Below are 27,671 nucleotides of genomic sequence, written 5' to 3' on the forward strand. Positions count from 1 at the left end.
AGAAGTCACGTGCATGGTTTATTGTCAGACTGTAAAAATGATTGGTCTGTGGAGCTGAATCATCCAGGGAAGTCTGAGAACGAGAGTCATCATGTTCCTTATTGGTGGGGGCTGTTCCCCAGAGGGATTCTCTGTGGGTGGGGTTAAAATAACACGTTTCCTCTCTCCTGTCATCCTTAACACATATTACCTGTTCCACCTTTCATTTTAGCATCTTTCTATAGGGGTTCATATTCAGTATGAATTGTGTTATACCTTAAGTATTGACCTATTAATCAACTTTCCAGCTAGGCCAGATATTAAATGAGTCACATTTTTTGGGTGATGAAACCAGGTTAAAAATCTTTCCAGATCTTGTCTGAAGAGAACTGATCCTAGTATGAACTTGGACTTGACTTTGGAAGTACTGAAAACGTGGATGTTGGTGAGGTTATATGCTAAGGGCAGGGGACTGTTCAGTTTTAAATGTAACTTGACTGGGGTGTATGGATTAAATTCAGATGTCTGGTGGGAAGGATCAAGAATGAGATTTTTCCAAGAAGAAGGAATCAGTCAGATAGAGGACAGAGTCGTAAGGGATTAGGCTGCTAAGTGAGTGCGACTTCTCTCCACTGCCTCTAATTGCAGAGGAAAAATGCAGAGCTCTAACCAAATATTGCACAAGTAAAAGCGACACCTTCCCTTTGCTGGGTTTGGGGGCAGTTACAGGAAGTTGTTAGGCTTAAAGTAGGCCAAGAGATTTCAATGCCAAGAAAAGCATTCAGAGCAAAGGAGTAAATGCTAAAGTTTGGCCACAAAGCAAATAGTTGAGAGGAGGGAGCTTTTTTTCTTTTTGAGAAAAGTAAAAATAACGTGATTTGAGGAAGAATTGTGAGACTACCCCTGCATTTATTTTATTGGGTAACTATTTCTTCATGCTTTTATGCTTAGATTTTTATATGTCTCTTTATTAAGTATTTATAAAGTATATTTAAATATATCATTTATTAACTTGCTTATAGTAATACTTCCTTTTGAAGAGTGAATAAATCTTTTGGTAGTTCAAACTGTGAACCTAAAGTTGTAAGTGATGGTAAGCATTATAAGTGGGGGAGATTCATAATTTGACCCCACCCCTACCATTCTCAGGATACACAGTTTCGTGCTTATAAACAGGTTCTTAAAAATAAAGGCTGTGAAAAGAAGATACGCAAAAAGCAAAGGAGAACAGGAAAGATATACCCATTCGAATGCAGAGTTCTAAAGAATACAGCCTGCTTGATCTGAAGCGAGCTGTTGAGACCAGTAATAACCAGAGTGGAAAAGAATACAGGTCAGTTGAGAAGTATAGCTGCTATTCTGTATTTGAATACAAGACTTTCTGAATCCAGGACTATTATTTGCAACAGAGTTGAGTTAAAGAATATTTGAATAAGGGATGCAAATTATTGTGAAAATAAATATTTCTAAAGCATTTTGAAGATTAGGAAAAAGTGCTGTTTAAGTTCTGTTGCAATAATTTTTAGAAGTAAAAATGTCATAGACCCACTAAAACCTGTTTTATGGCATTTACTGATGAGTACTTTCTTCACTAAGAGTTGATTTTGACCCGGGTCTCTTTTCAGTATGCTGGGCTCTGCCACACTCTCCTGTCTGTCTGCATAGATGGCATTATTTTCGTTTTTGTGGCAAGGAATAGATATTATTTTGTCACTTTGAAGGAAGAACATGAGATTTGGAGCCAGAAAAAGTTATACATAAACAATATGATTAATTCTCTTTCGTCTTTCATTATGTCCTTTGATTTATCATTGCCTGTGAAATACAAGCTGAAGTCTTTGTATTGCATCACAAGCTCTGTGTTGGTAGTTCTTAGCTTTCAGTTCAGTTCAATTGTTCAGTCATGTCCAACTCTTTGTGAAACCATGGACTACAGCATACTAGGGCTCCCTGTCCATCAACAACTCCCGGAGCTTGCTCAAGTCATGCCCATCAGGTCAGTGATGCCATCCAACCATCTCATCCTCTGTCATCCCCTTCTCCTCCTGCTTTCAATCATTCCCAGCATCAGGGTCTTTTCAAATGAGGCAGCTCTTCGCATCAGATGGCCAAAGTATTGGAGTTTCAGCTTCAGCATCAGTCCCTCCAATGAACATCCAGGACTGATCTCCTTTAGGATGGACTGGTTGGATCTCCTCACAGTCCAAGGGACTCTCAAGAGTCTTCTCCAACACCATAGTTCAAAACCATCAATTCTTTGGCGCTCAGCTTTCTTTATAGTCCAACTCTCACATCCTTACATGACCACTGGAAAAACCGTAGCTTTGACTAGATGGACCTTTGTTGGGAATGTAATGTCTCTGCTTTTTAATATGCTGTCTAGGTTAGTCATAACTTTCCTTCCAAGGAGCAAGCGTCTTTAAATTTCATGGCTGCAGTCACCATGTGCAGTGATTTTGGAGCCCCCAAAATAAAGTCTCTCACTGTTTCCATTGTTTCCCCATCTATTTGCCATGAAGTGATGGGACCAGATGCCATGATCTTAGTTTTCTGAATATTGAGTTTTAGTCAAATTTTTCACTCTCCTGTTTCACTTTCATCAAAAGGCTCTTTAGTTCTTTTTCACTTTCTGCCGTAAGTGTGGTGTCATCTGCACATCTGAGGTCATTGATATTTCTCCTGGCAATCTTGATTCCACAGTTCATGCTTCATCCAGTCCAACATTTATCATTGTGTACTCTGCATATAAGTTAAATAAGCACAGTGACAATATACAGCCATGACGTACTCCTTCCTAATTTGGAACCAGTCTGTTGTTCCATGTCCAGTTTTAACTGTTGCTTCCTGACACACAAACATACATTCTCAGGAGGCAGGTCAGGTGGTTGAGTGTTCCCATCTCTTTAAGAATTGTCCACAGTTTGTTGTGATCCACACAGTCAAAGGCTTTGGCATAGTCAATAAAGCAGAAGTAGATGTTTTTCTGGAACTCTCTTGCTTTTTCAATGATCCAGTGGATGTTGGCATTTTCATCTCTGGTCTCTGCCTTTTCTAAATCCAGCTTGAACATCTGGAAGTTCATGGTTCACATACTGTTGAAGCCTGGCTTGGGGAATTTTGAGCGTTACTTTGCTAGTGTATGAGGTGCGTGCAACTGTGTGGTAGTTTGAGCATTCTTTGGCATTGCCTTTCTTTGGGATTGGAATGAAAACTGACCTTTTCCAGTCCTGTGGCCACTGCTGAGTTTTCCAAATTTGCTGGCATATTGAGTTCAACACTTTCACAGTGTCATCTTTTAGGATTTGAAATAGCTCAACTGGAATTCCATCACCTCTACTAGCTTTGTTCGTAGTGATGCTTCCTAAGGCCCACTTGAGTTTGCATTCCAGAATGTCTGGCTGTAGGTGAGTGATCACACCATTGTGATTATCTGGGTCATGAAGCTCTTTTTTGTACAGTTCTTCTGTGTATTCTTGCCACCTCTTCTTAATATCTTCTGCTTCTGTTAGGTCCATACTGGTTGGATGCATATTAAAATAACATGAGAACCTTTTGAAAGTACCAAGAACACGGTGGGTTTTAGGCATCTGAATAGTATCTTTATTCTCATGCCTTATTGGGATTTGTATAGGTTTAGATAAACTGTGGAAAGTTTTGAAAGAGATGGGAATACCAGACCACCTGACCTGCCTCTTGAGAAACTATATGCAGGTCAGGAAGCAACAGTTAGAACTGAACATGGAGCAACAGACTGGTTCCAAATAGGAAAAGGAGTACGTCAAGGCTGTATATTGTCACCCTGCTTATTTAACTTATATGCAGAGTACATCATGAGAAATGCTGGGCTGGAAGAAGCACAAACTGGAATCAAGATTGCTGGGAGAAATATCAATAACCTCAGATATGCAGATGACACCACCCTTATGGCAGAAAGTGAAGAGGAACTCAAAAGCCTCTTGAAGACAGGGAAAGTGAAAAAGTTGGCTTAAAGCTCAACATTGAGAAAACGAAGATCATGGCAACTGGTCCCATCGCTTCATGGGAAATAGGTGGGGAAACAGTGTCAGACTTTATTTTGGGGGGCTCCAAAATCACTACAGATGGTGATTGCAGCCATGAAATTAAAAGACACTTACTCCTTGGAAGGAAAGTTATGACCAACCTAGATAGCATATTGAAAAGCAGAAACATTACTTTGCCAACAAAGGTCCATCTAGTCAAGGCTATGGTTTTTCCTGTGGTCATGTATGGATGTGAGAGTTGGACTGTGAAGAAAGCTGAGCACCGAAGAATTGATGCTTTTGAAGTGTGGTGATGGAGAAGACTCTTGAGAGTCCTTTGGACTGCAAGGCGATCCAACCAGTCCATTCTGAAGGAGATCAGCCCTGGGTGTTCTTTTGAAGAAATGATGCTAAAGCTGAAACTCCAGTACTTTGCCACCTCATACGAAGAGTTGACTCATTGGAAAAGACTCTGATGCTGGGAGGGATTCGGGGCAGGAGGAGAAGGGGACGACAGAGGATGAGATGGCTGGATGGCATCACTAACTCGATGGACGTGAATCTGGGTGAACTCCGGGAGTTGGTGATGGACAGGGAGGCCTGGCATGCTGTGATTTATGGAGTTGCAAAGATTCGGACACGACTGAGCGACTGAACTGAACTGACTGAGAAAGCTAAGGAAATATGAAGAAGTAGCCTGTTGATTTTTAAAAAAATATCTCTATGGTGAATTTGGGATTACATTGAATCACAATAGTATTCTGATCCGTTTATGGAGAATTAACATTTTAAAATAAGCAATGAGTCTTTTGTTTCATGAATGTGGTGTAACTGTTTACATTTTCTTTTATTTCTTTCATCAGTATTTATAGTTTTCAGCATACAAATCTTGAACATGTATTTTTTAAACATTATCTGCATTTTCATATTTTCTTGCTATTTTATTTCCAGTTATCTTTTGCTAATTTATAGAAATTTGAATTTTCTATGTTGGCCTTGTATACTGCAATCTTGCTAAAAGTCCTTTATTATAGTATTTTGGTATGTTCTATACATTTTTTTGGCGGGTTCTTTGGGAGTTTTTACACAGAAGGTCATATTGTCTGGAGAAGATGCAGTTGTATTTTTGAACTTTCAATCTCTGTGCATTTATATTTTTTCTTGCTTTATTTCAGCACCTGGGTTCTCTAATGTGGTATTGCATTCTAACAGTGAAAGCAGTCATCCTTGACTTGTCTTTGATCTGAGGGAAAAAACACTTAATCTTTCATCATTAAGTATGATGTTACTAGCAGTGTTTATTTTTTGAAGATGCCCACTGAGAAAGTGCTTTTTTCCGCCTGGTTTTCTGAGAGTATTTATCAGGAATGGATGTTGAATATTATTATCTGTACCTATTTGGATGATCATAGGGCTTTTCTCTTTACATTGATTGATTTTCAAATGTCAAACTAGTGTTACATTACGGGGATAAGGCCCCCTGGGTTGTGATTTTTAATTCATTTTTATTTATTGCTGAATTAAATTTGCTCACATTTTGTTGAAAGTTTTGCATTTGTGGTCACAAGAGATACTGACTTGATATTTTCTTTTGTCATGATGTATTTAAGCGTTTTTGTTATCAGAAGAATGCTGGCCTCATACAAGAATTGGGATGTGTTCTGTCCTTTTTTACTCTCTGGAAGAGAGTAGAAATACAATTATTTCTTCTTTAAATGTTTAGAATTTGCCAGCTCTCTGAATAAAGAGCTTTATTTTTTTGAAGGCTTAAAAATACAGATTCGATTTCTATAATGGATATGGGTCTATTCAGGCCACTTATTTATTCTTGAGTAAGCTTTAATAGTTTGCGTTTTTCAAGGAGTGGCTTGTATTGTCCAGTTCATCTAAGTTGTTGAATTTATGGACATAAAGTTTTTGTAATATTTCCTTATTATTTCTGTAATAGCTAGAGAGTCTCTATTAATACCCCTTCTTTCATTTTTGATATTGGTAATGTGTGTGTTCTCTCTTTTTCTTAGTCAGTCTGGCTAGAGGTTTATCAGTGTTACTGGTTTATTCAGAGAACCACCTTTTGGTTTCATTGATTTTCTTTATTGGTTTTCAGTTTTCAATTTCACTGATTTTTGCTCTTACTCATTATTTTTTTCCTTTTGCTTGTTTTGGGTTTAATTTGCTGTTCTTTTCCTAGTGTCATTTGTTGGAAGCTTAGTTTACTGGCTTAAGAACCTCCTCTTCTAGAACAAACATGTATTATTTATAAAGTGAAAAGTGCCCACTCTTTCATTGCTTTTCTTTGGCTGCTTGCTTTTGACCCTAGAAGCAACTGTAATTTTTCAGTATCCTTTCAGACAATTTATATGTATACAGGTAGATGAGAATATTGTTTCTACTCTCTCCTTTTTAACATAATTGCTAGATTTTGTTCTAGCAATTATTTTGTTCAAAGCCTTGCTTTGCTTTTTCACTTAGTAATCTATCTTGGATATAATTCTCTATCTTTCATATGTTTTTTCATTCTTTTATAGCCTAATAGCCAGTCTTCTATTAATAGACATTTGAAGATTGGACCAGAACCTTGGGGTTTTTACTATTTTTTACATTTTGTTATGGAAATTCTCATTATGGAAAATTTTATGCATTGCAGATTAAACGTTTTAAATGTTTTTTAGCCTGTATATTTCCTTTTCATCTTTCTCTCTCTTAAACCATTAGTTTTGTCCAATAATGGTAACCCTCACTTTCCCAGGATTCATTTTTTAAAAGTTTTTATTCAGAAATTGAAAACACCTATGGAAAAATAGCCAAAACAAAGTACAGTTTAATGAATTGGTCTAAAGCAAATATCCATATAAACACTACAGAGGCCAAGAAATAGGATGTTGTCAGCACCCTGGAAGAACCCCTTGTTTCTCCTTTCTGTGTTACAATTCCTCTCTCTCCCCAGAGGTAATCAGAATCCTGATTTCTGTGGAAATCTCTTCTGAGATTCATTTTTACTTTCCCTTATGGAATTTCCTGGGTATTCTTACATCATGCAATCTGTGTCTGCAAAAAATGTTTTGAGCACATTTACCTTAAAAATGTCATCAGCTGTGCAGTAAAGCTCGACTTTTCTGTGGGGAAGCGCTTGCTTTCCATCCTTGTTCTGCGGGCCATCAGGCTTGCTTACTCTCGCTTTGAGCTTCTGGAATGTTTTGTTTCAGTCATCTTTCTGAGCCCCTTCACGATGGAGGCTAGGTTCATCAGAGTTCTTAGTTGTAACCAGTAGGAATCATCTCTGGCTAATTCATTAAAAGAATATGGGTGAGCCCTCAGCTTTCTAAGGTTGGGAAAGTAGGCTTGAAGACCACACTGCCACGAACAGAGCTCAAATCATACCACATAAGTGGTCTCAGGAAGCACCTCTGCCACCAAGCTGGGCATGGATATTGCTGCTTGTGCTCCAGACACCACAGATGATGGACTGTGGGTGCCAATATGACAGCCCCTCTCTGCTCTCAGACGCTGCGTGTGACTGCTCCTCCTGTCGCCATCCTCGCTGGGTGGATTCTTGGGTTCTTTCTTCTGCAGGTTGTTTTCTATTTGACGTCTGGAGCAGATGCATCGTATTAGTGGAGCTTGTGTTATGTGCCCCTGTCTTAGTTTCAAAGAAAGATGGGAAAACATACTTTTGTTTTTTTCTTTCTTTCTTCGTACTTTGGTAGTGGGAAGTATGCATGTTGCATAAGGTAGGGTGTACGTTGATGTAGACTCAGCATTTGGATGGTCAGGAACCAAAAAGAGATGTCTACTCTAGAAGTTCTGTATCAGAAATCTATCACTTTTAAGCCAGTTTATGTTCTTTCTAGCCACTTATGTTGCTTGTATAATGCAATGAATGTTTGACATGGGAATGTTCCTTATTTCCAGATGATAATATTGCCAAGTACAGTGTAAGGCATGGACCACAATCTGTATTCTGATGAACTATATATTTAAAAAACCCGTCTGCCTACAATGTTGGAGACCCAGGTTCGATCCCTGGGTCCAGAATATTCCCTGGAGAAGGAAACGGCAACCCCCTCCAGAATTCTTGCCTGGAAAATCCCATGGATGGAGGAGCCTGGTAGGCTACGGTCCATGGGGTTGCAAAGAGTCAGACACGACTGAGCGACTTCACTTTCATTCTAATTTTAGCTGGTTTTAGAGAATTCCTGTTTTATCTTATTAGATGTAATAGTTAAAATCAGACGGTAACAAGCATTTGTGTCCTGGAAGTATTTTCACTGAGAATTTTCTGGCTTATCACAACCCTTTACCTTTTTTCCAGGTATGATCTTATTGTATACAAAAAGTTTTGGAAAATAGGAGACAGTATATTAGAATTGGTAAATATGATAGGCGGACATATGATTTTCAAAACCAAGATGATACAGTTCTCATTATTGCAAAGGTATTTTACTCTAAGTTACTATGACACTTTGTAAGCACAAGCTTCATAAAATTAACACAAAAATGGGACTTCCCTGGTGGCCCAGTGGCTAAGACTACATCCCCCAGGGCAGGAAGCATAGGTTTTATTCCTGGTTGCAGAACTAAAATCCCACATGTTTTATGGTGTGGCCAAAAAAGAAGAAGAAGATGCTGTTCTTAAGTAAACTTTAAAAAAAATTAATGCAAAAGCCCATTATATTTGTCATTTTATATATATGACCTAAAAATCGAGATAGTGAAGTTTTTATCTTCTCTGAAACCAGGGCGTAATTGAATGGTTGAAGCAGTGGCCGCAGGGGTTGGGGCCTTGCTGATATTGTCCTGGTCGCGCAGGTGGTGTACAGCCTTACTTAGAGTAGATCACTCACGTTCTACATTTCATCTTTCTAGTTCCTGCAGAAGAGTTCATGCCACTCTCCCTTCTCCTTCACTTTTCTCACATTGGTGATAGGAGAAGACGAGACACAAACGTCTCAGATGAGCTTCTTAGAATAAATACGTGGTAACGTAAAGGCTGTTCCAGAAAAACAAATAGAGATAAATGTACTGTATAAAATCTTTATAGCAATATGCATCCTGTTTCCTTAGTACAGAGAAATAAATTGTTGTTATAATATCCTGGTGGGAGGACACATTTTTGAATCACTGTTCAAACCAGGTGGGGCCTCAGGTTTGAATACTCGAACACTTCAGCTGGGATTTAATAGATTAAGGTGGCGGGATATTCATTTCAAGTTCCATCCATTTGGCTTTTGCCTACAAATCCAATAGAAGTTGTTTTACAGGGTGTTTCTGAACTCATTTCTAAATAAACTAGTTTGAACAATTTTCACATAGCATATGTGAAGCCTTAATTCTATAAAGGAAAAACAAGAATACAAGGTTTCTAAATGTGGTAATATTGTAGCATAAGTGCAGGAATCAATTTACTGGTTGCTTGATATTTAGTGATACATTTGATTGCTTTTGTGATTCCAGATAGCAATTATTTCTAATATAATTTATTTTGCAGTGAGGGCCGAGGCAAGTTGACGGTATTTTCAGTTAAAGCTATGTTAGCAACCATGTGTGGTGGAAAAATGCTGGACAAATTGAGATGTAAGTATTTTTATATTATTTGAAAGATTGTATTTTCAAATGAGGACTTTTAAATGAATGTTTTTAGAATTTTGGATGATTATCTATTGAACGTTTTTGTTTTTTCTTACTACCATATCATTTTCTTTGCAGCTACTGGCTCAGAATATTCAAATTATGCCACCTACTGGTCAGATGAAAAAGTTGGTTGAATTGATTTGTTAGGGTTTTTTTTTTTTTTTTTTTTTTAGTTTAAAGCAAGAAAACTGAAAAGGTTCAGAATAGTAACGTTCACATTTAAAAAATTCTTTTTGAAGCTGTATGCTTTAAAAATGTTTTCTATGTTATTAAAAATTATGCTTGAAGTTAATTATGTTGGTCAGTTTTAGTTAGAAAGTAAATTTCATTACTTTTACTAGGTTTGGTCAAGTTTAGCCCTTAATCACTCCATGCTTTATCAGGTGGTATTCCTTGTGATTAAACTGTTTTTTAGTACCTTAGAGTCAAGTGTAGTTATGTAGAAATTAATAACCTGCTTATTCAGCTATCGTTCCTTTTTTTTCTTATTGTTTTCAATTTTGGCATTGTACTGTTCAGTGGATACTATTAGAAGGTGATAAAATGTAGTGGAAGAAGGTAAAATCCACAATTACTTAATTTTTCTGCTTGTCCCTTTCATTTATTCACTCTTCAGATGGTCCCTGACTGCCTCAGATACGCCAAGCATTGTGCTGGGTGCCTTACATATATTTTCTTACTGAATCTTTAACATGCCTTTGAGCAGCACATGATACTTTCTCTTTCACAGCTGAGTTAACTGAGGGGGTGAAACTGGGATTTCAACTCAGGCTGTAGATTCAGAGCCTGCTGTGAGCTGCTTTGTTGTACTCCAGCCTGCTTGTCCTGTAAGGGGAGACACGTGTGATCCAGGCGCCCTAATACAAGTACCTAGTATTTGTATTTCTTATTTGTATTTCTTACCTGGAGTAAGAAACTGGCAGGTTTCAGGGAGGTGGGATTGAAGCTGTGGGTTTTCACAAAGTGTTGAGATACCTTGTGAATTGGTTTGTTGCAACTGGGTCATCTGTCCTGTAGCATTTCTCATGGACTAGATTTCGTGTGATGTTCCTCTATGGCCAGTGTTTTTTTGCTTTAATTGAAAGATACGGAGGCTTCATCTGATTCAAGTACAAGCTTTTTGGCAAGATCTCTTCATAGGTACATTTGTTTTCTGTGCTTTTTCTTACATGTTACCATGACATTAAAAGTTGGAAAGTTAGGTGGCTCATTAGATCTAGATTTAGATGCCTAAAGAAAGATCTTAGATAATATATTTGGTCAGTGTTATCTGGTTATCTCTTTTCAAAATCAGCTGCAATAAAACAAAGTTTTGGTGGAAAAAATTATAGTTTTATTTAAATACTCTTGAGTTTTTTTCACATGGTATCTCAAGGTATTACCCTTTGGAGCTGAAATTTCTTAGTATTTTCTAAATTCTAGTGTGGTTTTTCTTAGGAAGATAATACAATATGGATGAAATTATGTTTCATTGAAACACAGACAGAAAGAAAGTTGGGCTTTTTTCTGCCTTTTAATGACGATGATACCAGATAAAGAAGTACTGGAGAAGCTGGTTGAAAATATGAAATTGATTAACTGCACATTCTAGGTGACTCTGGATTCTTAGTATCTGTGATTAAATTTGCTATATTTATATGCAGATTTTATGCTAGGTACCAGCAGCTAGGTACTTGCCTGAAAAATCCCATGGACAGAGAGCCTGGCAGGCTACAGTCCAGAAGGTTGCAGAGTTCAACACAGCTGAGCAGCATAGCACAGCGGCACAAGAAGTTCAAAAGCCACATTAAAACGAAACATAAACAAAAACCCGCTGTCACCTGGATCCCTTCCATACTTCACAGAGAATTAGAATTTGCACTTTTTCACTAGTAGTTACAACAGAGGACTGCAATAATTTTAGTTCTCAATCAGTAATTTACATTTGGTAAAATTTTAGCCTATCTCCACTTTTTTGTTTTAATCACCCAGGGTGGAAACTGCTTTGTATAGTCTGTGCCTCCTGTTTTAAACAGAGCTTACTGATCATAATTTAAACACTTCTCATCTCTTAGGGTTGTCATTCTGTGATACATGTAGGGCTGATGGTGAAATCTTGGGTGGTTTGTTCCTTCTCGTGTTTTCAGACTGCTGTGCTTTTTCAGCTCTTGAATTTCTGGCTATCGGTGGTGGCGGTGTCTGTTTGTGTCCTTTATCGCTGGTAAACATGATGGTATTATCAGTGCTCCAGTCTCTACAAGTCTCTCTTTGCTTCTGGTCCACTTTTCATATGCTACCGATGGAGGAAACATAACCAGCCTTCTTTGTATTCTTTTGAAGTGCAAAAGAAGTGATTGCTCATATTGAGAGAAGCACTCACTTTCGTAGTATGATTGTCAGTTTTGACTGTTGTGAGAATCCATTTTTCTTTTGCTTTCTAGTCACAGCTATGTCCTACTTAGTTGAGGTGGCTGAATAATAGTGTAGCAGAAATTAGCTGTAAGACTGTATTGTAACATCAATTGATATTTGACCATTTATTCACTTTTTCTGCCTCCTTATTCCCTGTCTTTGTTCTTAGTTCCTGCAGCCTCCTCCCACTGACTGTACTTTTGTTGTTACCTCTGTTAATGTTCCCATTAAGTTAGATTTTTCTAATTTATGGAATATGCCTTAGCATTTCTACTTTTATTTTGATCTTTCTGCATTTTACCTGTTTTAGGATTTTTTTTTTTCTTGAATTTTCTCCCCTCCCATTTTGGGCTTCCCTGGTGGCTCAGATGGTAAAGAATCTGCCTGCAATGCAGGAGACGCGGGTTGGATCCCTGTGTTGGGAAGATCCCCTGGAGAAGGGAATGGCTACTCACTCCAGTATTCTTGCCTGGAGAATTCCATGGACCGAGAGGAGCCTGGCAGGCTACATTCCACGGGGTCACAGAGAGTTGGTCATGACTGAACGATGAACACTTTTACTTTCCCTCCACTTTACTTGATCTGTTTTTGTTTGCTTGTTTGTTTTATTGTAAAGACAGCATTTAAAATGACTTAACCAATATTTGTGTTTTTAGTTTGAGACATTTCTTAATTAGACTTCTCAGGTCTCTCTTAAGTAAGTTTCTTTTCCCAGGTATCCTTCATTTATAGATAAATGGTTAACTCTTATGGCCATTAGGGACTGTATCCAAGATTCAAAGGCAACTTGACAGGATTCTAAATACCAGTGATTTATAATCAAAGAATACAGACTTTAATTATCAGCATGATGAAGACTCAATAATGTCAGGAATCCTCAGAGAAGCAAAATTTACAGACTGTAAGGCCATTATTGATTAGACCGTACTTATCAATTAATTTAACTGTGTGATTTGCTTTATCTAATTCTGCTGTTTTCTAAGAAACTTAATCTCTTATTCAAACCCCATCTGTCTTGCACTAAAAGATAAGAACAGATGATTCATGCAATTTATTTTTAAGTCTTTGAGAAAACTGGTTGCCATCATTTTGAAGGGCAGTCTGACAGTGTATATCAGAAAAGCTGTAAGAATATTTGTATCCCCTAACTCAGCCTGCTTCCTGTTTATCATGAGGAATTAAAAATCCCAGGTTTTGTATATATTTGTTGCAGCATTTTTCATAATATTCGAAGACTTGAAACAGCTTTAATGACCAAAAGTGAGAGCTCAGTTACACTTTGGGATACTGACAGGATTGAATGTACTGCCTTTTAAATTATGCTTCAGATCAAAATGCATAAGTGTAATACAGTTTTAAACAAAAATTATGTGCATAAAAAAGAAATATCCCAAAATGATAACACCCTGTTAGGCATTTTCTCTGAGTTGTGGCATAAAATGGTTTTTTAATAATAATTTCTATTACTTATTGCTTTTGTGGGTTTTGGATAGACCACATTTTGAGTAGCCGGGGGAAAGATGACCTGAGGTGGTGTTTTTGCTTAGAACTGGCAGTTCTAACATTTCAGTTGATTTGCTTCCTGGGTGTTTCATTAACAAACTATAGGGAGTCAACCTTTGACGTTATAATTAAGCAGTTTCACCTGTTCAAAATTTAGCATCCTGTGCTATAGTCTTTAACCACCTGTCACCGCTTATTTATCATGGCTGGTACTCTTAATCATTCCTTCCCTTCATTAGCAGGAAGTGACTCTTTAATCCGAGTAATTTGTTCACATTCATATTTCTCATGTAACCAAAATGTTTTAAAACTGAAAACAAGAAATGACTGCCTCATCTGCATTTTATGAAAAAGAAGAAGATAAACCAAAAGCAAGGGAGGCCTGGAGAGTTGCCTAGGGTGGTTCCTGACTGAGTCAATACTAGAAGCCCAAGGCATGGCTCTATCCCATCCTCCTGCCTCACTTCGACTTAGTGAATGATGTAGGAATATTCATGAGTTTGAGAATAAAATATGCACTTGGATTTAGTTACATACAGATATTTATAAATATGCAGATGTGTATACATTTTGTGTGTGTGTGTGTGTGTGTGTGTGTGTGTGTGTGGTTTAGGTTTAGGTTGCTCAGTTGGTAGAAAGATGGCAAGAGAAGATGAGAGTCATTTGCCAGCAAAGCTAACATAGAAAAGAAAGTGGCTTTCTTTTCAATAGACTTGAGTCCTTTTGTAAACAGTCCTGTCCCCTTGCAGAAGTGTATGGTTGGTCATGCAGGGCCAAGAAGGGAATGGTTAGATGCAATGAAGAAAGCCAGGGTCATTATCTCCAGGAAAAAAAAAAATCAATACATATGTGAGGATGGTAGAATAGTAGCATTATTTTGCCACTACACAAAGGACAGAGTATTTTTGAAAGTTTGTACCCGTGTGTGTGTAAGGGTTTGATTGTGGGTTCTTCACAAGGGAGAAAGCCTATATTTTTATCTGGAGACAACTAATGGGAAATCAGCATACCTTCTTTCAGAGGTGTATAAATAGAATTACTGGGGAATTAACCAGTGATCTGGGAAGCAGTTTTTTCCTTTAATGCCAGAAGGGTTTAGGGCTTTAATTAGAGGGCTAGCTGAATTCTGGGGATATTTTTTATTACATTTAATTAGCTCTTATTTATTTCTTTGCTAAGATATTTTTATAGGTATATAGTAAATCATATTTGCTGTTATAGATTCATTGTTATATTTCATTTTGTTACAGATATGAGATGCACTTGGATTCATTGTTATATTTATTTATGATAAAAAAAATATAGCAATTATTTTCACTGTTTTTCTTTACAGATATGAGAAGCCTAGCTTAAAAGAAAAGAAAAGGAAAAACTGTTTTAAACCGCTAACTCTAGAAATAATGACTTCTAAGTAATTACTTAACTGTACGTTCAGTTTTCGTCTAGCAGTATCTCTTAAAACCAACCACCCAAAGAACTTGTTTCTGCTTGTTCTCTTACTAGTGTAATATAAACCTACTAAGTTTCTTTTTTCATGGACTAAAAAGTTTTTTTTGTTTCTTTGTTTTTTATTTAACTACTGCTTTGTATATATTATATGACCTAGTAACTAAGTATAACTGAAAATAATACTTTTTTTTTGAGGGGAGAAGTTAGCCATTTCACTATCTAATCAGTACTGCTATGATTGAGTTAGGTATAAATTTGGTGGTATGGATGTATGCAGGTATGTTTTTATGATTCGAAGCTACGTACATATGTGTATGTAGGTACTTTATAGCTGAAGTCTCTGGTCTTCACTATTTCTACCATTAGTGACTGCACATTAATAATTGCTAGTGTATCAGTTATGAATACATGGAGTGGCATCAGAAAACTTGACTAGGAGTGGCATTAAAACCATCGGGATTTGTTTTTCTCATGTAAAAATAAGTCCAAAGCCTGGCAATTTCACGGTTGGTACCGTGGCTCAGGGTATCTCATCAGCATTTGGGTTCCTCCTGTTTTCCTGCTCTGCCATATGACTTGCCTTTTAGGATTGTGAAGCTGGAAACTTAAAATAATCCTAATTTTAGAAATTCCTTTATTCTCTAACCCAGTTTGCCATCAACTTCAGTTGCCTCCAATGTGATGTCTTGGAGTTGACTACCCCTCCCCCATCTGCCACTCACTTCCTTACTTTTGCATTGCTTACAAAGTTTACAAAGTTTTCTAGCTGATGTCTCCAATCTCACTCTTCCTCTTTTATTCTGCCAATCATTAACAGTCTGATTTCTTGAAACCTAACTTTTTAAATATTTCTTCCCTACTTTTAAACCAAATCCAAATTGTTTCCTCTTTGAGTTTTCATTCATAATGTGATTACTTTTCTTACTGAATCTTTATTTATCTTTCCTTCTCAATATAAATTATCACAGAACATTCTCTTCAGTGCACTGTTTCCTGTCTGCCATCACTAACAGACACACTATAAACTCCTGCCATGGAGATTTTTATCCTACTCTTTTTTTTTCTCAATTGAAATATGGTTGATTTACAATATTATATTAGTTTCAAGTGTGCAACAGAGTGATTCAGTAATTTTAGAGATTATGCTCCACTTAAAGTCATTATAAAATGTTGGCTATATTTCTTTGTTGTACAATATATCCTTGTAGCTTATTTATTTTATATGTATTAGGTTATACCTTTTCATCCCTTAATCCCCATTCTCCCCTTCCCTCTCCCCATTGACAGCCACTAGTTTATTCTCTGTTTCTGCTTTGTTATATTCATTCATTTGTTTTATTTATCTCTGTTCTTCTCTAGTTGTGTCCCAAAGCCCCTACTCCTCCTGTTTTTACTTCGTTTCAAATCCTGGTTTTCAAGGCCAACTTTCTAAATTTCTTTCTTTACAGCCCCTGCCTATGTATTTTTCTATCTATTCTACACTATATTTTGAAGAAGTGTAGTGTGGACCCACTCCAGTGTTCTTGCCTGGAGAATCCCAGGGATGGGGGAGCCTGGTGGGCTGCCATCTATGGGGTCACACAGAGTCGGACACGACTGAAGTGACTTAGCAGCAGCAGCATAGTGTAGTGGAATGTCTTTGGAATCGGTGTGAGTTTAAATCTTGATCTAGATGTAACTTTTTGACCTTAAGAAGTTTAACTTTTCTAAGCTAGTTTCCTTAGCTATGAAATTTAAACAATTATGTGCATACACATGTGTGCGTGCGCGCACGCACACACACACACACACACACACACACACACACTGTCTTTTTGTGACAGTAAAATGGGGTAATGTTTAGTAAAGTTTAGTGGTACTTAATATTAGTCCCTTAATATTAGGGATTGCAAAATCCCAGGATAATAGTGTTAAACAAAGTTGAAGTTTATTTTTCTCTTATATTAAGGAAGTCCAGGGGTATGTAGTCCAGGATTGATATGGTAACTTTGTGTTCATCTGACACCCAGGCTTTCTATATCCTTCTTTTCTATCATTCTGATATATGATTTCTACATAAAGTTTGAGATTACCATATCGTCCAGGGCTTCCCTGATGGCTGAGACAGTAAAGAATCTGCCCGCAATGCAGGAGACCCAGGTTGGATCCCTGGGTTGGGAAGATCCCCTGGAGGGGGGCATGGCAATCCACTCCAGTGTTCTTGCCTGGAGAATTCCATGGACAGAGGAGCCTGGCGGGCTATAGTCCATGGGGTTGCAAAAAATGGACACTACTGAGTGACTGACGCTTTCACTTTCACTTTTCATAGTCTACTTTTCATGGCTGCATTCCAGATAGCAAGAGGAGGAAGGAAAAAGGGATCTATTTCCAGTGCAGTCAACTTTCTTTAACCAGCCTTCCAGGAAATCTCTCACAACCTTTCTGCTTATAGTCTCCAAACACCTAGTCACATGACTGAAACGTATTAAAAGAAGGCTGCAAAGTGTGATCTCTTAGCTGGGTACATTGCTCCACAAATAAAATTAGTGTTCTATTACTGATGAAGGAGGTAAGAATATTGGGTGTCTGCAGGCACAGCTGAAGCAACTTAGCATGCCACACACACAAGCAGACTCAGCCATAGCAAATGGTGAGGTTAAACTAATATCATATGCCTCCTTTTTTTCTGTTCTATTTAAGTTAGCTTAGTGTTTCATTCTTCTTTGCTTCATATGTATCTTATTTTTCCCAGTTACTTTGGAAGTGTCTTAGGGATAAGGACCATGTATCATACTTCCCTGTTGTGTTTCAAAATACACAGCAGAATGCTTGGCACTTGGACCACTCAGTGAGAACTTAGTATGTATTTGTTAATTAATTGATTTTACTTTCCACTAGGACTGTGTTTCTTTTAGCCTCTTGTTGGATTTTCCCCTCCTAATGGGTATTTAATGCTATTCCCTCAACTGCAAACTAGCAGCTATCACGAAAGGAATGTGCCAGAGATTTTCCTTTGATAATTTTCTGTTTTCTGATGCCTTAATAGTTACCCTGTGGTGCTGATGATCTAAATTTTATCTTCCTTTGATTAACATATTTTAAATGTTTCTTTTTTTTTTACCTAGTGGTTTTCGATAAAATCCCCAGATTGAACCTAAAGAGTAATGTAAAAATGTACATTGTATGTATCTATTACATACATATTTCTAATATACCTTTTTATTATGAATATATAGACTATTATTTTTCAAAATACCATGGTTGAAAAGGCCTCAGGACATTTTTTTTCTCCGCATATTTAACTCACTGATTTGTTTGTAAGAAAGCTGAATAATTTGAAAAGAAAGCGTAGGTTATAGTTGTCAAGTTGTTTTGAGCTCCAGGTTCTTTTTCTTTTTCTCCTCAACTATGGGTGAGAAGAGGAGAATTACTAACCAGAGATAGGAAGCTCTCTCTAAGAAGATAAAGAAATAGTAATACTACTGGAAACCTCTTTCTCAGCTGCTTGGGTCAGACATTATGTAAAAACAGAATCTTATAGTATCAAAGGATCTTATGATAGAAAAGATAATGTGAGTTCTTTTTTATTCTACTTTGGAACTTATTAAATGGAATGTTTTAAATGAACATGCTACATAAGAATACATTACATCATTAGTATATGAATACACATGTATAATACAGTTTCTTTCATACCCTTCACCAATATTCAACTATATTCATACACTCAAATATGTATATGTCATATAAGTACATACATAAATGTAAGAGATAAAGATGTGCTGCTACAAATTCTTCTTGGAATAAGGAAGGTGAGGTGTGAATAGGTAAAATAAAAAGTGATATATTATCCAGTTATGTACGCTCAAAAAGAGTAGGTAGATGGATGTATGTGAATGGTTGTGTGATCTTTTGGTAGAGTATTCAATGATTGGGAAAGAGGAGCCTTCTTAGCAAAGTAACCACATAGTGTGAAAGAGATTGAGAGTACATGTTAACTAAAAGTCATAGTAACTTTATGATACTTTTTAATGATGTTTTTGGACGGATATACAAATGACATACAGCTGTTTATAAAAAGTTGGTGTTTCTTTATAGTTTGACTTTATTTGGTTTTATTCTCATAGATGTTTTCTCCCAGATGTCAGATTCCAATGGCTTAATGATATTTAGCAAGTTTGACCAGTTTCTGAAGGAAGTTCTGAAGCTCCCAACAGCTGTCTTTGAAGGGCCATCTTTTGGTTACACAGAGCACTCGGTCCGCACCTGTTTTCCACAGCAGGTAAGGACGGTTTAATAGAATGTAGGTACTTGAAGAGCTCTCATCTGCCCCTCTACCTTTAGTCAAATTTTGCCAGATTGCTTCACTCTACGGATATAGGTCTTGAATATGGGAGGAAAAAGAGCTTTAAATCAGAGATGGGGGTATAAAAAAGAGGGAGGATCAAAAGTTCACCTGAGAACTCTTTTTGGGAGAGGGGAGGGAAGTCTTTTCTGAAAAAAAAATGATAGGATTTGAAATATCTCAAATTACTAAGAGTTTCCAGGAAAATATTTGAGATGAAGTATTTGTATTATTGCTACTAGACATGTATTACTCTCCCTAGTGAGTTATTAACTGTGAAATATAGGAATTTTGATATAAAACTCTATACAATTCAGATCATTGTTTCCTGAGCACCAGAGACAAGCAATGCTGTACAACTCTCAACTGTCAGCTCACAGTCTCTCAAGAGTATAATGCCATTTTCATATAAAAGAAAGATAGATTTGATTTCTTCTTTATTCATGAGTGTCCTTGTGTGGTCTTGCTCCAGAGGTTAGTGTGAGTATATTCCTGAGATCTTAAGTGTGCCTCAAAGAACTCAGAGCAGAGTGGATACTTGCTGTAGCAGCCATTTTTTTTTTTCCAGGTAGAGATGAGATAACAGAGCTTCATGCTACATTTAAAAAGTTCTAGAAAGCAGAGAACTTTTTGAAATCTATGTTAAAGCTTCCCAGATGGTGCTAGTGGTAAAGAACCCTCCTGACAATGCCGAAGACGTATGAGATGCCGGTTCAGTCCCTGGTTATGGTTCGATCCCTGGGTCGGGAAGATCCCCTGGAGAAGGGCATGGCAACTGACTCCAGTATTCTTGCCTGGAGAATTTCATGAACAGAGAAGTCTGGTGGGCTATAGTCCATAGGGTTGCACAGAGTCAGACATGGTTGAAGTGACTTAGCACACATGTTAAAATTAATGGGTAAAAGATACGGAAATAGGATACTGACATAGTTTGAAGGTGTCTCACCACAGAATATTTATTAATTATAAGGGAAACATAGTAACTTGGCAGTAGAGAAACCTGTCAGATACCACTTTAAGCAAGTGATCAAATCCACGTCTTCAGCAGAGGGAGAGGCTGACAATCCTGTTCCCTAGTAGGATGCCCTAAGAAGTAGCCAGTATGATTGCTGTGGTTCTCTTTAGAGAAAAGTACAACCAGAGTCTCATTGAGGAAACATTCAATAATGCCAAATGCAGGATTTCTGCAACATAACTGGCCCACACACTTTAAAAGGGCAATGTCATGAAAGACAAAAAAAGATTGAGGAGCTGTTCCAGATTTTAGGAGTCTAAAGAGACATGAAAACTGAAACACAACCATGATCCGGATTTTTGTTGTTGTAGTTGTTATAAAGGACGTCATTGGGACAATAGAGAAAATCTGAATTGAAGCTTGTAGACTAGATAATAGTATTCTGTCAATAACATTGATTTCCTGATTTTGATACTTGCATGTAATCAAGAGAATGTCCTGATTTTGCAGAAATAAAAAGCTGTTTACTTTTAACTATATCTCTTCTGCAGTGTTAACATTTGAGGAGTCTGAGTTAATGGCAAATGGGAATTTTTAAATAATCTTCTTATAGGCTTTCCATAAATCTGAAATTATTTAGAAGTAAAAGGTTAAAATGGCTTCCCTGATAGCTCCATTGGTAAAGAATCCGCCTGCAATGCAGGATACCCCAGTTCAATTCCTGGGTCGGGAATATCTGCTGGAGAAGGGGAAGGCTACCCACTCCAGTATTCTTGGGCTTCCCTTGTGGCTCAGCTGGTAAAGAATCCACCTGCAATGTGGGAGGCCTGGGTTCAATCCCTGGGTTAGGAAGATCCCCTGGAGAAGGGAAAGGCTACCCACTTCAGTATTCTAGCCTACAGAATTCCATGGATTGTATAGTCCATGGGATCACAAAGAGTCGGACACAACTGAGCAACTTTCACTTTCACTTTCAAAAGATTAAAATATGGGATATTTAGCCAGGCCATAGAATAACATATATCCATACATATATTCACCAAAAATTATATTACAGAACTTCCTGGAAGTTCTGACTTTGTTTTCCTGGATATTGACTAAAGTTTGGCAGGAGTTGACTGGCATATGAATATGTGTGTGTGTGTTTCATAGGTATCCTAACTAAGCAACATTTATTGTCTGTGTTAGCAAGCCTCTCATTACCGTTATAATCTCGTGTGCATTATTACCATTTTCACTTATTTGAAGACCCTTTCCACGCCTAACGTCTCTCAAAATCTCTCGTATAGCCCATGGCATCTGACCATTGCTTTTGGCGGGTGGTGGTTATGATGGGTTGTCATTTCCTGTGCATATGTAATAACTTGATCATAGTTGTTGCTGTCGGAGGCACTTCAGCTGAGTTATGTCCGCCTTTTGGTACTGCATGTGCTGTCATTTCAGATGTCCTCAGGGAGAGTATACTCTGATTCAGTATTAAAAAGTTGTTGTAAACACAGAAGATGGTGGACATAACAGAAATAAATTTTGCATTAGTGACATAAATACTCATCATTGGAAAAACTACATATTTTCTTACAAAGCAACATCAGGTGCTTTACAGAAGATTTTCTTTCTTTCTTTTTTTTTAAAGGAAGATATCCACAAATAGATGAAGCTGTGTTTTTATCATTGAGATACGACCAAAATCATTTCTTGTCAGTTGAAGCAGTGCCACTGAACCTTGCAAAATTGCCAAATCCTTCTGAATAGATGAAAGGAATTTCAGTTCATCAGGAGGCTGGTGGGACCGATTCACATGTCATGAAGGATTATAGTTAATTAAGTCATTGAGTTAGTTTAATTGGCTGAGTGTTTTTCTTTCTTAGTGGCAGGAAAAAAAAAATAATGGTGCATCTTACAAATGATGGTGTCTTAGATTGGATGAAATACAGTGTATAACATGGATTTTGATATGAACAGGTCTCTGGTAATGAGGCCTATATCGCTGGCTGTCATTAGATTGAACAAAATTGCAGAGAGTTGAAACTGAGATTTTGCCCTAGTTGGGCCTGTGGAGGAGAATGTCTTGCTAAATTATTTCTTAGGTAGAAATGACGATGGCTCCAAGATTGTTTTCTTTTTTTAAGGTTAATTTTTAATGGAGTATAGTTGACTTATGTTTTCATTTTTTAAGAGATTTTTGTCAGTTAATAGTGCTTACTGTGAACATTGCTGTAGAAAAGGCCCTGCCCTCTGCTATTACTCATGAGCTGAGAACAGGGTCTGATGGTTCCCTGGCCAGTAGGCAGGGCTGGAGGTTGCTGGGCATGCAGTGTTGGGGGCTCTTGGCTCAGCTTCTCTGCGACACAGTCTACATGTACTCCCTCCTCTGGAGTCTGTGGTTCACTAGTCTTCAGGGTAAGCAGGAAAATTCTTTGCCAAGAAAGCTCTGAGAATCGTGGACTCCTAGTCACTTTACTTCCTGCCCTAATGGCAGCCTAAAAGATGAGGACATACCTGCTCAGATGCTGCTTCTGATTCATTATTCCTTTTAAGCATAAGCAAATCTGAGTTTAAGTCATCATTTTAAAAAACATCCCTGTTGATGTCCCTATTTTGCTTTAAACAAAAACAAACCTTGCAAACTCCTCACTGTCTACTGGATTGTCAGCCACACAGGCGGTGCTATCAGTCCACCCGCAGCCTGTCTTTTCTCCTTCACTCCGGATCTCTCCTACCCCTTTGCCTCAGGATGCCCTTAGATATTGCCCCAGTGCCCTTTACATTCCCACCAGCAATGGGTAAGGCCATCTTTTTATTTGCAGCCTTGCCAACAGCACATATTCTTTCATTTAGGATTTTTTTGCCAGTCTGAGAGATGAGAAATGTTATCTTAGCATAGTTTTGATTTGCATTTCACTTGTTTTGCATAAGCGAAAGTGATGTTCTTCTCTTCTTTATGTTCTTAGCCCTCACTGAAATGCAGCAGCCTCTGACCTTTTCTGTCTCCTCCAACAAAGGCCTCATATTTCATATCACAGCTAAATATCTCCTGGTCTTTGATGCTCTGAATCTTTCAATGTAGGATTAATTGCTTCCTGTTCTGCAATCTCTGGCCAGTTATATGTAGCTCACTAATATCCTGAAGGGATGCACCTTGGTCTTCAAATTTACATCCTCATGACTAACAGTCTAGAAAATCATCAGTGCTTACTAGTTATTTGTTGGATTAATTGAGTAGTGGTTTTAAATCAAATATGGCATGAGAAAGTATCTGGGTTTGAATTCTAATCATAAGCTTAAAGCTCATGGATATACTTACTTGCAACCTAATTGTTTTCATTGATACTTTTATTCCATCATTATCTACAATGAGATAATCTTTACAATGAGGAAAATACAGAATTTCAGATTTTTTAAAGACTTTCCATTTTTTAAAAGCTGTAATAAATAAAAGTCGCTCTGACAAAAAGCACAGCGACTTTACATTGTTGTGTCATTGCAAAGTATCCTAATTTTCAAAGTCCAAAATAAATCTGTGATATGGACAAATTCAGAGTCTTTTAATAATTGAAGGCCAATCCATAACACTGGTCCCATAACCAGTTAATGTGTGCTTGCCCTTGTCAGACAAAATATTTTTATAACTCTACACAAAAGTTTGTATAAAAACATTTTAATCTGAAAGATTTTTAAAATGATATTTTTAAGGCTTTTAGCTAAATGCTGTACATTGTTTAACTGATGACCAAGTAAGTCATAGGACAATGGATAAAAATTATTTACCTATTGCCTATAAGAAAATAAGAGTTTTTAATAAAAATGATGACATTGGAAATTGCAATTATGATGATCTAATGCTACATTATTTTACTTGTTTTCTCATATTATTTTAGTGATACTGGATTTCCCAGTTTTAAGAGATAATTTGTCCCCTCTTTTAATGCAGGAAAGTTGTAGCTCAAAGTAGAGGGAGGGACTTGAGAATGGATGGCATCTAGACTAGTAATTGTCAGTATTGAGGATTAGAATAACAAAGGGCAGGGAGGTAGGTGACAAACTGAAACACCGGATTAAAAGAAAAATATGAAAGTACGTACGAAGATAAAAGCAGCCTTAGTGTTTTATTGGGGAAGGCATAAATAAATCATGGTGTTTTTGCTCAGTGGATAAGGTAGCTGTTAAAATGATTAGAAAAGAAGACGTTGTAGCAAAACAATAAAGTATTTAATAAAACAACTTAAAAAACAGATCGTATATTTTTATCTACCCTGTGTACGTAACTCTATAGAAACATGCATTTGGAGGGACATACAGAAAAGTGAGAATTGTAATAGGAATGTGCATTATATGCAGTTTTATTACAGCTTTTATTATAAATATTGTGCTGTAAAAAATAAAGAGAAATGCAAAGCATGCATTCAAGAGCAAAACCAAAATAAAACAAAAAGGTAGAGAAAGAGGCAGTCTCTTTTTCACACAGTTATTTTCTGAGACATGAAATTTTAGAGCTAGGAGTTCTGTCCCATGAGTTCTCAAACTTTCTGGTATCAGGACCATTTTACACCCCAAAAAACATTTGAGAACCCCAGAGAGCTTTTGTCTATGTGGGTTATATCTATCACTATTTCCATGTTAGAAATTAAAATTGATAAATTAAAAATATTAAATCATTTAAAAAGAATAATGGCAGCCTATTATATATTAACACAAATAATATACTTTATGAAAAATATATTCCAAAACAAAAAAATTTAATGAGAAGAATGCCATTGTTTTATATTTTTGGCAAATTTCCTTAATACTTGGCTCAGTTGAAGGCAGCTGGATTCTCATATCTGCTTATCCATTCAATCTGTTGTGATATGTTGTTTTGGAGTAAGTATGGAAAAAATAATCTGGTCTCACACAGCTGTGTAGTTGGAAAAGGGAGGAACATTTTAAAAGCTTTTGCAGATAATTATGGATATGCCATGTTGGAACACTCCACCATACCCTCTTGAGAGAGTGAACTGGAAAAGGCAGATAATATCTTAGTGTTGTTATGGAAGTAGTTTTGGCCTCATGAACTCCCTAGAAATGATTTAGGAACCTCCCAGGGGGATCTCTGGCCATCCTTGGAGAACCACTGCTCTAGCCCTTGAGAGATAAGAAAACTGAAACCAGATTATTAGGTGATTTTCCCCCAAATCACGTAGTTTATGGAAGATAGAGTCCTGGGACATGGTTCTTCTGGCTTCACTCCTCATGCTTTCAGTGGACCTCCAATTATAGTATGATTTAGGACAACTTAGGACAAGAACCGACTCATTGGAAAAGACCCTGATTCTGGGAAGGATTGAGGGTGGAAGAAGGGGACGACAGAGGATGAGATGGTTGGATGGCATCACCAACGCGATGGACATGAGTTTGAGTAGACTCTGGGAGTTGGTGATGGACAGGGAAGCCTGGTGTGCTGCAGTCCATGGGGTCACAAAGAGTTGGACAAGACTGAGTGACTGAACTGAATTGAACTGAGGACAGCTTTTGGAAACTGATCCTGAGTGTATTTATAAGGGAATTCTGAGATATCAGATATATCCATTCCTCTACCTATGGACTTTTAGGTTGCTTTCATGTCCTGCAATGAGCATTGGGGTACATGTAGCCTTTCAGACCATGTTTTCCTCTGGATATATACCCATGAGTGGGATTGCAGGGTCATATGGTAGCTCTATTTTTAGTTTTTTAAGGAACTTTTTCATCTTGAACATTTTTTAAAAACCTGTAAAACTCCATGATAGGTGAGCCAAGACTTTTTAGGGAAAGTAACATTAGGATTATAAGTGGGCTTGTAAAAATGTAATTTTTAACAAATATAAGAAGATACAGATAATATTAATTTAAACATTATCATGAATGATATGTTTAATGTTTGTTAACTACCTCTGACTAGTTTAAAAAAACTCCCTAGCATCTTCTTTCTCAATTTGAAGTGGATGCTTTTAATTTTATTTTGGTTTATTGCAGTTATTTACATATCCACTATATTTTCCATGTCCGAACCTCCATTCAAATGTTGGGTGACTTACTGGTTTTATTTTTTTGTTGTTCACCCATTCCTCCCAATTTCCATTGAAATCTCAGAAACAGGAGTAACTTGGATGCCTGAGATGGAAAACACTTTGGAAAAATTTAGCCTATTTGAGTAGGCATTTCTCAAACCACACCATCAGTGCACAGCTGTGTATAAAGGGCCTTTGGGTGGTGACTTCCTACTGTTATCACTCTCAGCCCTCTTGCATATATGTGAGACCCTTTCCCTCTCTCCATTCACTGCTGGCCTGTACTCTGTCTTGGATCTGAGACTTTGCTTCAGATTTCTTCAGAAGTAGTCTTTTGAAGGATACCTGAGTTGTTCTGATTCGGTTAAGACTTTTACAAGTCATGTAAATGTGTTTTTCCTTTCTTGTCTCATCTGTAAAATGAAGATAGTAATGCCGATTTATCTTTTTTCATTTCGTATCTTTATTGAAATACAGTTGACTTACAATATTTATTCCAGGTGTGTGTGTGTTAGTCCCTCAGTCCTATCTGCCTCTTTGTGACCCAATGGGCTGTGTAGCCTGCCAGACTCCTCTGTCCATGGAATTCTTTAGGCAAGAATACTGGAGTGGGCTGCCATTCCCTGCTCCAAGCTTCAGGTGTACAGCACACTAATTCCATCCTAGCCTATTTGTCTTATACAGATGTTTTAAGACTCAAATAAAATAATATAAGTAGAAATGCATTTGAATATAGAAATAGTATTTAGGGTAGTGTGTTACAATGTCTGTAGTAATGCAAAATATTATTTATTTTGCTATAAAATTTCCCATGTAATTCATTCCACCTTGGTTGTGAGAATCCTAAGTTAGCCTAACGTTAGAGTTCAGAGAAAAATAATTTTTTTTTTCTCTTCACAGAAAAAGATAATGCTAAATATGTTTTTAGACACAATGATGGCCGATCCTCCTCCCCAGTGCCTTGTCTGGCTACCTCTCATGCATAGGCTTGCCCACGTGGAGAATGGTAAGCAGAACTTTCATCATTCAGTCCCCTGTGCTGTAGGAAGTATGTGAACTGATAATATATGTAATGTCTTAGCTATTGTCACTGAAAATTGTAATTGATATTTGTTGGCACTCCATCATTTGAATTTGTAGTTTCAGCTTTCAAAAAAGAAAATTTATTTCTCAAAAATAAAAAAAGAGGAAAGGGGACATATTACATAGGATACCAATGTAGTAATATCAGGTCAGAAAACTTTGTGTTTCAAACTCTAGGCTTTTCTCCCCAAATTCCAGATGATTGTTTTCCGTTTGATCCCACCCGACTTAGCCGTGACTTCCTTTTTTTCCCCTGTAGTTTATAAAAAGCTTAGCTCCAAAAAATTGAATATATTAAATAGCCACCATTAAAATTATAATTATTTTGG

At 37.2% G+C, this 27,671-nt stretch overlaps 1 protein-coding gene across 14 annotated transcripts in view; it reads left to right on the forward strand.

Annotated features, from left to right (window-relative positions):
• Nucleotides 1-27,671, forward strand: part of DTNB (dystrobrevin beta) — a 241,726-nt gene that overhangs the window by 60,317 nt on the left and 153,738 nt on the right. For all 14 annotated transcript variants that reach the window (XM_027555895.1, XM_027555906.1, XM_027555893.1 and 11 more), the window contains exons 5-7: nt 9,469-9,554; nt 19,061-19,215; nt 27,160-27,265. In XM_027555895.1, coding sequence (XP_027411696.1) covers nt 9,469-9,554; nt 19,061-19,215; nt 27,160-27,265 — 347 coding nt within the window. The remainder of the gene's footprint in view (nt 1-9,468; nt 9,555-19,060; nt 19,216-27,159; nt 27,266-27,671) is intronic.

Source organism: Bos indicus x Bos taurus, chromosome 11 (genome assembly GCF_003369695.1).
Source record: "Bos indicus x Bos taurus breed Angus x Brahman F1 hybrid chromosome 11, Bos_hybrid_MaternalHap_v2.0, whole genome shotgun sequence".
Classification (NCBI taxonomy): Eukaryota; Metazoa; Chordata; class Mammalia; order Artiodactyla; family Bovidae; genus Bos; species Bos indicus x Bos taurus.